The following is a 13,549-nucleotide window of genomic DNA, read 5'->3' on the forward strand; positions in this document are numbered from 1 at the left end:
ATATGTTGCCACAGTAATGCAGCTAACACACAAATGTACATAACCATATCATCAGGGGACTATAATCTCTGTTTTTCTCTGCCATGCTGCTCAAACACACTTTGTGCAAATATTCAGCACCTTGGCTGTGCGCTTCCCATAAACAGGATCCCCACACTTAAGCATGAGCATAATATTTTATTCTGTTTGCAGCTAGCCTTCACCATATTGGCCATTCTTCTGCATTTTTCTGCATCAGCAAGCAGCAGTGGCACAACAACACGCCATATCTGTTTTAGTGCCATCCATTCAGCATGCATCTCCTGGACCAGTGGGGATGTTGTCACCCGTGAAGCTCTGGTGCAGCATCCAGGCATTGATCACAGTGATATCCAGCACGTTGCACAACACCATAATAGTGTATAAGCCCAAAATGAATAGCGCAAAAATGTCTATCTAGATGGGTAAATTTTTGCTGCTGGCGCTCACAGGTAAAAATTGAATTATTTTTTTTTTAATCTGGCTTTATGTTGAAAATTTTTGACAGTAGGGGCTGCTACCTATTTTTTTTTTTTTTTTTTTTCACACTGTGAAAAGTCACAGACTGTCGGGCTTGAATATTTTATGCAAAAAGGATTTCGTCCCAATTGAACTGAAAGACAATTGAAAGACAGCTGCAGGTAAATATTACCCATTGGCGGTTCTAATGTTAAAAACAACAAACCAAGTCAGGAATCTGAGCATAATCATAGACTCAGACCTGTCTTTCAATAGCGACATTAAATCAGTCACAAAATCAAATCAAATCAAATCAGATTTATTTGCATAGTGCCAAAAAGTTACATCGAGGCAATTTACATTTAGAGCATGTCTAGACCAAACTCTTTATAAAATGATTTAAAGAGACCCAACAGATCCCCTAATGACCAAGCACTTGGCGACAGTGGCAAGGAAACTTGGCGACAGTGGCAAGGAAACTTGGCGAAAGAGGCAGAAACCTCAGGTAGAACCATGCTCAGGGGGGGCGGTCATCTGCCTCGACTGGTTGGGTTGAGAGTGGGAGAGAGAGACAGAGAGACAGTGATTTTTAAGAAGCGTGGTTATTGTCAGCGCATGCAAAGGGGTGGGTGCTCAGTCCTTCCCCAGCAGCCTAGGCCCATAGCAGCATAGCTAAAGAGTAGATGGACTTTAACTTTTTAACTTTAAGCTCTGTCATACAGAACAGTTTTAAGCGTGGTCTTATTCTTATACTTATACCGATACTGGAAGTTGGTTCCATAGAAGAGGAACCAACTGAAAGAAACTGAAAGATCTGCCCCCAGATTTACTCTTGGAGACTCTAGGAACCACAAGTGAAACTCCATCTAGAGAGCGGAGTGGCCTACTAGGAGAGTAAGGGACTATGAGCTCCTTGAGATACGATGGAGTTTGGCCATTAAAAGCTTTATATGTTAACAGAAGGATTTTAAATTCTACTGTATTTTACTGGCAGCAAATGAAGAGCAGGAACACAGGAAAGATGTGATCGCTTCCTAGTTCCTGTTAATATTCATGCAGCAGCATTCTGAATCAACTGAAGGCCTTTCAAGGATTAAAGGACTTAAGTCCCAGCAGGATCTGGAAAACGGTATCCATGTGTTTATCTTCAGTAGACTGGACTACTGTAACAGTGTCTTTACAGGTCTCCCTAAAAAAAATCATCAAACAGCTGCAGCTGATTCAACGTTCCTGCTCATGTCCTCACTAAGACCAGAAAAGTGGATCATATCACTCCAGTTCCAATGTCTTTACACTGACTTCCTCCTTGTCAAAGGATTGATTCCCAAAAATACTGCTGTTGGTTTACAAAGCACTGAATGGTTTAGGACCAAAATACACTTCTGATCTGCTGCTATGTTGTAAACCAATCCAGACATCTCAGGTCATCTGGGTCAGGTGGTTTTCTGTCCCCAGAGTTAAAAGTAAACATGGAGAAGCAGCTTTAGTTTTTATGCGCCACATATCTGAAACAAACGCCCAACAAACTGCAGATCTGCTCCAACTCTCAGCTCTTTTAATCCAAACCTGAAGACTTTTCTATTTGCCACAGCCTTTTATTAAAACAATTTTATCAATATCTCACACTGCACTGTAACTTTTATTCTTTTATTTATTTATCTCTCCCGTTTGTTTATGTTGCTTTTACATATTGTTGTGTTTCAAGTTTTGTTATGTTTTTTTTTATTTATTTATTTTTTTTTTTATATAAAGCACTTTGAGTTGCTTTGTGTCTGAAATGTACATAAATAATGTATATAAATAACTTATGATGAATGTAAACTCCCATGACAAACAAAAACTGGCAGATAGGCCTACAAGTTTTGATGGAAAAAACACACTTTTGATAGCCACAGTGATGAACGCCATTGCATAAAAAATTTAGAAAACACCAGAGCCAGCCACTCCATAATAAAAGTCTTACCTTCATGCAGTTCACAGGGTACAAATACATTCCCTGTTTTGCTATCTCTGTGTCAACCTCCAACTTCCAGTCTCTATTGGAGAGCACGGTCTACTCGATTCAATTTTGAAATTCCCAGGAGGCATTGCTTCATTTTAATGTTTGCAAATCAAATAAAAAAAAGCTGGTAGATTTACTTAATTTCGAACCATGCAGGCTTTTAATGAGACATTTCATTACAAAACAATGCAGACTGATGTAAAAATTTGTGAAATTGTGACTGTAGTGGATAACTATGACTTGTATATGGTATAAATAGTGACCAGGGCCAAGAGAAATGATCATGCCTCATGCTAATTCGGCCCCTCTGGCACCTGCCCAAAATATTAACACTAAGATCCACCAGCACCTCAAACGGTTTCTGATTCCAGCCAGATGTTTGAATCACATGCATGCCGACCTGATGGGCCCCTCTATCTTCTTCACAGGATTTTATGCACCTTTTATACACTGCACAACAGTGGATCTGACCACCAGGTGTTCAAAGGCGGTCCGTCTGTTCTCCACATCTCCGGGTCTGCAGGGTTGCGCATTTCGGCACACCATCAGATTTCCATGAGTAGCGCACATCCAAGGATCTTGCCTTGAGTCAAATCAAATCAAATCAAATCAGATTTATTTGTATAGCGCCAAATCATAACAAAGTTACATCAAGGCACTTTACATATAGAGCAGGTCTAGACCAAACTCTTTATAAATTTATTTAAAGAGACCCAACAGATCCCCCGATGAGCAAGCACTTGGCAACAGTGGCAAGGAAAAACTTCCTTTAAGAGGCAGAAACCTCGAGCAGAACCAGGCTCAGGGGGGCGGCCATCTGCCTCGACCGGTTGGGTTGAGAGAGAGAGAGAGAGAGGGAGAGAGAGAGAGAGAGAGAGAGAGAGAGAGAGAGAGACAGGCAGGCAGGCATTGGAGGGGGGGGTGTAGGCAGGAACATGTTGTTGCATGAAGTTCATGGAGTTGAGCTGTAATACAGAATTCATGCTATATGGGACCAGCAGGTGTTGCAGGAACATGGGATGGAGATGAGTCACCACCTGCAGGATGAGGACAGGGAGAGAGAGGAGAGGAACTGGGAGAGACAGAGACTTTGGCAGAACATGGTTAGTAAATGCAGTATAAATGCTTAGAACTGGGTGAAACTGTTTTGTTTTTTTTTTTGTTTTTTTAAGAAGGATGGTTTTTATTAGCGCATGCAAGGAGGGAGTTAGAGAGAAAGAGGGAGAGAGGGTGACAGGGAGAGACAGAGAGCGAGAGAGAGAGAGAGAGAGAGAGAGAGAGAAGCTCAGTCCTTCCCCCAGCAGCCTAGGCCTATAGCAGCATACCTAAAGAGTAGAGGACTTTTTAACTGTACGCTCTGTCATACAGGAAAGTTTTAAGCCTGGTCTTGAAAGTTACTAAAGAGTCCGCCCCCCGGACCGATGCTGGGAGTTGGTTCCATAGAAGAGGAGCCTGATAACTGAACGATCTGCCTCCAGATTTACTCTTGGAGACTCTAGGAACCACAAGTAAACCTCCATCTAGAGAGCGGAGTGGCCTGCTAGGACAGTAAGGAACTATGAGCTCTCTGAGATACGATGGAGCTTGGCCATTAAGAGCTTTATACGTTAAAAGAAGGATTTTGATTTCTACTCTGTATTTTACTGGCAGCCAATGAAGAGCAGCTAACACGGGAGAGATGTGATCTCTTTTCCTAGTTCCTGTTAATATTCGTGCAGCAGCGTTCTGAATTAACTGAAGGCCTTTTAGAGATTTGTTTGGACATGCAGATAGTAATGAGTTACAGTAGTCCAGCCTAGAAGTTACAAATGCATGGACTAGTTTTTCTGCATCATCCTGAGAGAGGATGTTTCTGATTTTCCTAATGTTTCTCAGGTGGAAGAAGGCTGCCCGACTAACTTCTTTTATGTGAGGGACAAAGGACATGTCCAGGTCAAAAATTACTCCAAGGTTTCTTACAGTGGAGCTGGAGGCCAAAGTAATGCCGTCCAAACTGATGAGATGATTAGATAGTATTTTTCTGAGGTGCTTAGGACCGAGTACAATAACTTCTGTTTTGTCAGAGTTGAGAAGTAAAAAATTTCCAGTCATCCAGACTTTTATGTCTTCAAGACATGCCTGCAGTCTGACTATCTGACTGACTTCATTTGGCTTCATTGATAGGTACAGCTGAGTATCGTCTGCGTAGCAGTGGAAATTGATGCTGTGTTTCCTGATAATGTTGCCTAGAGGAAGCAGATAAAGCGTAAAGAGGATTGGTCCAAGTACCGAACCCTGCGGGACTCCATGACTGACTACAGTACATGAGGAGGAGCTATTGTTTACATGAACAAACTGATGTCTATCTGATAAGTAGGATTTGAACCACTTTAGTGCAGTTCCTTTAATTCCAATTTCATGTTCCAGTCTCTGTAGTAAAATATTATGATCTATGGTGTCGAATGCAGCACTAAGATCTAGAAGGAGAAGTATGGAGGCTGATCCATTGTCTGAGGCCATTAGAATGTCATTGGAGACTTTAACCAGCGCTGTTTCTGTGCTATGATGGGCTCTAAATCCTGACTGAAACTCTTCAAACAAACTGTTCCCATCCAGATGCTCGTGTAGTTGTTTTGCTACAGCTTTCTCAATGATTTTAGAAATAAATGGAAGGTTCGATATGGGTCTATAGTTTGCCAAAACATCTGGATCAAGATTAGGCTTTTTAAGCTGGGGTTTGATGACCGCAGTCTTAAGTGCCTGAGGTACATAACCCAGAAATAAAGTCAGATTAACCAAATCTAGAATGAACGGCTCAATTACATAAAAGATCTCTTTAAAGAGGCTAGTTGGTACTGGGTCTAATAGACAGGTTGACGGTCTGGATGATGAAACTATAGAAGCTAGCTCTGAGAGATTTAGAGGTGAGAATGATTCCAGATGTAAAAGAGGCGCCGCAGCTGATTCAGCAGTTGCCGTCTTCAGAAGGGGATTTTTATCTAACGTAGGCAAGAGCTGATAAATTCTTGCTGATAAATCGAGTGTGTGCTACTGTATACCACCCTAAGGCTAATGCCTTGTATAAACGTTTCCACCAATGCAACGCTGTGTGCTGCACTGTGGTAGGATAACTGTATGGATGGCTTGTCTTGGTTTATGCTCAGATTGCTTTTGGCTCCTAAGGAGGACGTTGAGGAGCTGTGTGGCAGACACTAGGTGGCATGCATTTTACCCACCAGGTCTGTGGGTTGGGGCATGGTCTATGTCACAAGCAACAAAGCTCAAACTCGCCTTCAGCTCCTGCATGTTTCCTCTTCCTGCCTCACTGCGTTGTATGTATTGTAAGGGAAATTTTCCCTATTATTTTTAACTATTTAGAGTGCTCAGTCCACGGTAAAGTGCACACAGCCCATATCTGGAAATTAGACTGTAATTGTCCATATTATGACCCATTCTTAAATTTTTTCCTCAATTTTTTCCTAAACTTAAACAAGCCAGGCCTCATTGTAACTTTGGTGATGAAGGTGTGTGTATCAAGGTAAAATTCTCGCCATTTGCATGTTTACACATTGAAAAAAAAAAACTGTACATGTGTCAACTACACACTTTGGGCATGTTGTCACAAAGGTAGGTTAACACACTGATCATTTCTCTGACAACAAAGGTTATAAAAAGAAGGAAAAAAGATTCTGCTGATGACATATGGGATCTCAAATACATTTTTTTTAACAATTATAAAACAAAAAAGTATAAAACATAAATTGAATTGCATTATTTAATTTTTATTGGGGGGGGGGACGCTAACACAATTTTCAAGACCAGGTTTAAAACTTGATAGAGCTTATAGTTAAAAAGTAAACTTACTTTGACTTACTCTTTAGCTATGCTGCTATAGGTCTAGGCTGCTGGAGGAAGCACTGAGCACCTCTCTCATTCCTCTCTCTCCCTCTCTCCCTACCCCCTGCATGCGCCAACATACTACTAAACATGTTTCCCTGATGTCCCTGTCCTCATCCTAGAGGTGATCAATCATCACTACCCCGTGTTCCTCCAATGCCTGCTGCTCCCATATTTCTATGAACTTCATACAGTGTCATATGTTCCTTGTTGTCCCTCTGTTATATATACCCTCCTCCTGCTCTCATTATCTCCCTGCCCCTCCTACCCCCCTTTTCTCTCTCTCTCTCTCTCTCTCTCTACCCAATTGGTCAAGGCAGATGGCCACCCCCCTGAGCCTGGTTCTGGCCAAGATTTCTGCCTCTTAAAGGAAGCTTTTCCTTGCCCCTGTTGCCAAGTGCTTGCTTATTGAAGGATTTGATGGGTCTCTTTAAATCATTTTATAAAGAGTTTGGTCTCAACCTGCTCTGTGTAGAGATAAAGCAAAAATAGTAGAATAGAGGAATGGTCAAATTGAGGGACAAACGTAAAGAAGGAATGAATGACACAGGAGAATCTATTTTCAATAGCTGCATAGTGTTCATTTACTTATTGTATGGATAGTCCCTGTTTTTCCTTGCACTGACAATACTTAAAAAATACTAAATATAAAGTGTAAATGTGTCAGCCATGTGTTCATGTGTTAATATGTGTTTACAAATTGCATGCAGTTGAAGGTTGAGGCTTCCAGCATGAGCACAAACTTGATGGGGTTGAGGTGCTTCATTTAACAATTTACCCTGTGATGGTGCTTGTCAAAAGGCGGTACTTAACATTTAATAACTTTAGATCAGAGAGAAAAATCTTAAGGTGAAAACATTTTGGTACCGCAAATTATTATTCCATTTAATGCTTTATTGGGCAAATGACTATATATGGTAACTTCCGCAACATCCAAAATGCAGACGCTACGTGGCCAATCTTACCCTGCTAAAAATACACCTGACTGAAATGATGAATGAGGAGCCACTCATTTGAATCAGATGTGTTCGAGCAAGGAAACATCTCAAACGTCCAGGACAGTTGCTCTCCAGGAGGAGTTGGTGACCCCTGCTCTATAATTTATTGAATGTTACCGCAAATTTGTATTAGATTATACAGTGATGCAGTGTGACATTTATACCCTTTTTTACAAATCTTGTAGCCATAAAAAGCAAAATGTGTATGAATTTGTTTCTTGCAACAGTTGTTTTTTTTTTTTTGTACTTCAATTACACATGAAGTATGTTTTTTTTCTTGAATCCTTATTACCCTAAAAATTCAAAATTCAAATTCAGTAATTCAAAATTTGTGATGTATTTAGTTTTTCCTCTTATTAAAATATATCATACAACCATTATTTATAATGCAATTTTTCAATCACTGAAAGTGGTCTCAGTATTGACTCTAAAACTCTTTTCTTTTATTTAGTAGCTGTCTGCTAATTTTTTTATGGCAAAGGCTGACTGTTGTGCCAGCTGACCCTTCCATCAGTGATGATGAGAGCTCAGAGTATCATGATGTGGCAGACCCAGACTTTGTCTTACCCACCCACATCCATGACATTCCTGGCCCAAGTGACATGGGCCCCTCTCTTAAAAGGATTAAGTGTTGATGTTTTTTACTGGTATATTCACTGAAAAGGGTGTCCTAGACCTGGTATAATTCCCAAATCCGTGCCTTAAAATCAAATTAAATCAACTCAAATCAGATTTATTTGTATAGCGCCAAATCATAACAAAGTTACATCAAGGCACTTTACATAAAGAGCAAGTCTTGATCAAACTCTTTATAAAATGATTTAAAGAGACCCAACAGTTCCCCCGATGAGCAAGCACTTGGCGACAGTGGCAAGGAAAAACTTCCTTTAAGAAGCAGAAACCTCGAGCAGAACTAGGCTCAGGGGGGTGGCCATCTGCCTTGACCGGTTGGGTTGAAAGAGGGAGAGAGACAGAAAGGGAGAGGGAGAAGGGGAGAGAGAGAGAGAGAGAGAAGCACGGGAGGAGGCAAAGTTGGGTAGAGTAAGGAGAGAAGGGGAGCACGAGGAGGGGACAATCAATATATATGCAGCAGGAGCATATGATGCTGCATGAAGTTTATTGAAATATGGGGGCAACAGGCATTGCAGGAGCATGGAGTAGCAATGACTCACCACCTGCAGGATGAGGACAGGGAGAGAGAGGAGAGGAACTGGGAGAGACAGAGACTTCAGGAAAAACATGGTTAATACATGCAGTACACATGCTTAGAACTGGGAGTGACAGAGATTTCGAAGAAGCATGGTTATTAACATGTCGACACATGCAAGGGGGAGGGGAGAGAGAGAGAGAGAGAGAGAGAGAGAGAGAGAGAGAGTGTGTCTTTTAGTCTGTTTTGTCTTACTCCTGGCTCTTTTTATCGTACTGAGGCACTTATTTTTTCTCTTTGGGTCTTTAGGGATGCGGTAAAATTATTCATCTTTGTTTTAACACAGCTATTAGTGCACCCTGGTGCAACACAATTGTCAACCATAATGATGGTTACAGAGAGCTGAAAACTGCTGAAAACTGCTGAAAACTTTCTTTTCTGCCAAAAAGGAGATGCAGTGAATTATATTCATCTTGGAAAGTGTGACGTCAACTCCCGGAGTTCTATTGCCTTGGGCAGAGTACTGTTGTTTTCTCAACCTGCCTGACACCATAAAATACGGGACAGACAGGTCACAACTGAATCACAACACAGCTTGTCAGCTTAAGTTGTCCCATGGCTGGTGAAACAGTAATGATGTGAAGGACGATAGAAGTGGTAGTGGCCCTCCACCTTAGATCTGTTCCTTAGATCTGTAATGTATTTTACTATTTTCTACTAACATGGAAAAATACAGGAGTTGTAGATAATAAATGGAGTTAAACTCACCAAAAGAAACCACTTCAAAAAATTAATAGTGCCAATGCATGATTTCTGTCTTTTTTGAAGATTCATGCTTACTTTTGTTTTTGTGTCAAAAGCAGCTCTTCAGGAAAAATTATCCTGTACTCTGGTTGAGACTGTAGCTGGGCTTCATGAATGCCAAAACTTCTAAACAGCAGAAGAAACTCTGCAAACCAGTGCTGGGAATTACCTCCTGCATCATGTTTTAGTGGAAACTTGGCTCTGCGCTTCAACTTCCAAACGGACGACTGCTTACACACAGTCTGCACTTCATAACAAACACATAAGGTGGACACTGTGTTTTTACCCAGTAGATCTCCAAATTGGTGCAACAGAAGGAAGGAGGCCAGTAATAATCACAACACAACATGGCAGGTGGCAGGACATAATGTGATTATTTTTCACACCTGTGTGTCCTGTTCTGTGCAACATCATATCCCAATGTTTCATGGGATAGGATGGTGTCAGCCCACATAGTTACTGGAGTAAGACTTTTAAGGACAGTTTTTAGTCAATGTACAGCTTGCTTAACAAAGTACCATGTGCATTCAGTGTGTGTTGCATTCTTTTTTGTGTTTTTAATTTTACTTTACTGTAATTTTGGAGTTAGTTGAATTACTACACGCTCCAAAAACAACTTCTATCAACCAATACTGCAGAATTTTAGGTGTACTTTTTTGCATTTAATTTTATGCTTTTATGTAGAAAAACTGTACCTACAATGGAATGACAAACGTTTCTGTGCCCACCGCTTTACATGCAAAAATTGCATGAATGGAAAAATGGAAGGGATGCTGCCAAGTGAAGGTAGTGTGAGTTATTCATCCACACGCTGCCCAAAAACTGGACCCACAGCTTTAGCCAAACTGTCACATCGTGGTGAGGTTGTCTTGTCTTGGTTTTATTTTGAAATTTCTAACTCTCCACTCATTTCAGAGCACTTGCCCTTCCTCATGTATCACCTGTGCATCTCCCTGATTACCATTTCCCCCACACCTTAAATAGTCTGTCTTGCCCTTGTCTTGTGCAAGTGTGTCGTCGTTCATGTCCCACACCAGCGTTCTGTCTATGCCACAGCCCTTGACTCCTTGTGTTAGCTTTTGATTCTCGATTGAGTGAATTTTTGTTTGTAACTTTTATACCTTAGTTCAGCTCCCTAGATCTATAGTGTTTTGTTTATCCTCTGTAAGAGTGACCTTTTGTTTGTTTCATCGAATAGATTCTTAGATAGATTAATGTTCATAGCTGTTGTGTTTACATTAAGAGTGATTTTGAGTTCTAGTAACGTTTTATAGAATTACCTTTGATCCTCCACTTAGTAGCATGAGTGAGTTTCTTTTGTTTTCTTAGTCAGGTTTTTCCTCCCTACGGTGTGTTTTTTGTTTTCCTCTTGGTTCCTCTAGTGTAGAGTTTTTACCTCCTTCGGTAGTGATTTTGTTTTCTAGCTGAGTTAGAACCTAGTGACATCCCCTTAAGTTCATATTACTTAGCCCTGTTTCCTTTTATTACTTGGTTCTAAGATCATTGCTGCCACAAATAAAGTCTGCGTCTTGCAAAGCCTCTGCATCTGAGTCCTGTCTGAGTCTCGGCCTGACGCAAACAGTATTGACTCATGACACCCGGCTACACAAATGGAAAGCAACAGAGTGTAACTGTTTAAACCTTTGCTATAAATGGTCAGTTACTTAACTCAAATATCTCTGAAGCAGATCATCATAACTTTCTGAAATATGGTACAAATATGTTTTTGAATTGAAGTTTCACCAAGATGCATGGAAATCATTTGACTACTGATGAAACAGGTTGTATAATGTTAAGTTAACATGATAGCAACAGCACCCATGCAATCTTTTGAATGTAACAGGATATTGCACCATTATCCAATCACTGTGATCTGTAATCCATTAAATACAATCAGTGCGTGCAGTGTTACTAAGTAACAGTGAAACAATTGTGCTGTTTTATGTATAGTTCTGTATGTGATATGACCTGTTTTTGGGTTGTTTTTTTTTTTTTTGTTTGTTTGTTTTTGTATTTCATTTCAAATGTATTCTTTGTTTTCAAATTATAAAATAGGTGTAAAAGTTAAGTATGAGGGCCTTAGATTTGTCTAGATTGAAAACTGCAGAGCCACTGCAATTTTGCAGAATGCTTTCTTCATTAAAAAAAGAAAGGAAAACACATGAAAGAAAGATAAATGTTCCATTACTCCTTGACAAAACTTATTTTAGGAATAGGGGCATTAAGTCTGACTTGAACATTGCAGTTTGACCTTACATTTAAAAGTGGAAGCCAAGAGGATACTCAGAGGGAATGTTTATACAGTGACAGCCTTTTATTGCTTCAGGTCTTGAGAGCCATACCAGAGTAAGTCAATGTTTACACAGCAAGAGCCAATCATGTGAGAGACCTGTTATTCCCAACCCACCTCCAGCCTGTCACACTCGGGACCATGACTGCAGAAAAAGTATAAACTTGCCTGACAAGTCAAGAGGGAGCAGGATAGTAGACTGAACCATAAGTGAGAACCTTGCCGTCAGGCACAACCTTGACGTTCCCAGGCCATTTGACATCTGCTGACCTCCTTGCAGAAAAGAAAGAAATAATGTAAGTTTGTCTGGAGTTTAATAAGGATGTTTCTGATTGGGATGATCTTGCAAAATTCATGACTGAGAATTAGAATTGCAATGCAAAAAAGCATTGACTACTCTCTTTTTTTTACAGGAGGAAAAACTGGAGAAGCAGAATAGTATTTCTTCTGAAGACAAATTCTTCAAAGCCAATGTTACATCTTATAGGAAACAGGTCCCACAGGTGTAGCACCACCTCTTTATATTTTGAGAATAAAAACTAATGGTTATACATAAGATCCCACTTTGTGTAAACATAAATTTGATATAGTGATGTTTGATGTACTGTTATATTTTAAAATCTGTATAATCTTAAATGCCATATCTAATTACTCTGTTTACATCAACCCATAGTTTACACATTGTGCTATTGTGTTACCACTAAATTAAACCAAACCAAACTGTGTTTTTGTGCCTGAACTAAAAAAAATAATTCCAAATGTATTTCAATAACATGGATGTACTTTAATAATTGTTTCCAATTGCTAGAAAAAAATACTATATTGCAATGCAGTATGTTTATGTACATAAACTGTTATAATCATTCAATCATACAAAGCAAATAGTTGCTCCTGCTATAGTCATCTCTTACCTAATGTCTGTTATCTACCTTCAGGCCATCTGCTGATGCTGTGAACCAATGGGCTGAGTCACTTGACAAGCTACTCAGTCATAAATTCACTATTACATAAAAAAATATAAAATGGTCACTTGGTCAGGTGTGTGCTGACTGAAGGAGGTTTCTTGGTATCAATTAAACAAAGGCTGCAATGGTTCCACAATTTAACTTACATCACTGGGCATACGGCAAGTGGCTGTGTCTATTATATTTTAGCAGCCTTGTATCTAAGACTTCTCCCCTTGCTCTCTCCTCCTCCCGCCCTTGCAGATGGGACAACTGTTTTTAGTATATTTCTGAAGTCTGAGTTCTGCAAGGAGAACATTGAGTTTTGGACAGCATGTGAAGACTTCAAAATGCTGACATCACGCAAAGCGCGTGCATCCAAGGCCAGCAACATTTATGAGGAGTTCATTAAAAGTGAAGCTCCCCAAGAGGTATCAGCCAAGACATGTCTTTGCAATATTTGTACAATATATTCTGCCATTAATCCAAATAAAAATGACACAGAATTTAATAAAAAAAAATATGTACCTTAGGGTAACATGTTTCACCTTGTTCAGATAAACCTGGATTTACATATCAGAAATGATATCATCGAGAACCTCCAGGAGCCCGCTACCACTAGTTTTTTGGCAGCTCAAGTGAAAATCTACAGCCTGATGGAAAACAACTCCTACCCCAGGTTTATTCACTCTAACCTCTACAAAAAACTGTGTGCAGCTGCCAGACAAGAGGTCAAGTACAATAAATCCTAGTCAGACTAACACCCACTCCTCAAGCTTTTTTGTTTACTGCTTTGACTGTGAACAAGCTGCTGCTGATGTTCAGTTCAGGCAGTGCCTTGGGAAAATTGACCTGGATGCAAATCCTTAACATGACCATTAGCAAATGTGAAAGAATGAAAATAACAGAATACTGAATAAAATGAAGGTATTAGTCTGTTAAAACATTGGTTTGCCCGGGTTACTATGACCTGGACACTGATGGTAACATGAAAAATGCAAAGCTGAAGCC

General features: G+C 40.0%; 1 protein-coding gene across 1 annotated transcript; it reads left to right on the plus strand.

The window, feature by feature from the left end:
- Nucleotides 1-10,065: 10,065 nt before the first annotated feature.
- Nucleotides 10,066-13,290, plus strand: rgs2 (regulator of G protein signaling 2). Its single transcript, XM_029500260.1, has 6 exons — nucleotides 10,066-10,090; nucleotides 11,845-11,890; nucleotides 12,008-12,097; nucleotides 12,530-12,591; nucleotides 12,803-12,969; nucleotides 13,096-13,290. The coding sequence occupies exons 1-6, from the start codon at nucleotides 10,066-10,068 to the stop codon at nucleotides 13,288-13,290; spliced, it is 585 nt and encodes a 194-aa protein (XP_029356120.1).
- The last annotated feature ends 259 nt before the right edge of the window (nucleotides 13,291-13,549 follow it).

Source organism: Echeneis naucrates, chromosome 4 (assembly GCF_900963305.1).
Source record: "Echeneis naucrates chromosome 4, fEcheNa1.1, whole genome shotgun sequence".
NCBI classification, from domain to species: domain Eukaryota; kingdom Metazoa; phylum Chordata; class Actinopteri; order Carangiformes; family Echeneidae; genus Echeneis; species Echeneis naucrates.

Bases quoted from the DNA above. Each gene is read 5' to 3' on its own strand.
- rgs2 (XM_029500260.1), top strand. From the start codon at position 10,066: ATGGAAGGGATGCTGCCAAGTGAAG. The intron at 12,098-12,529 runs GTGTAGCACCAC...ATCTACCTTCAG, and splicing joins ATAGGAAACAGGTCCCACAG to GCCATCTGCTGATGCTGTGA. The intron at 12,592-12,802 runs TCACTATTACAT...CCGCCCTTGCAG, and splicing joins CAAGCTACTCAGTCATAAAT to ATGGGACAACTGTTTTTAGT.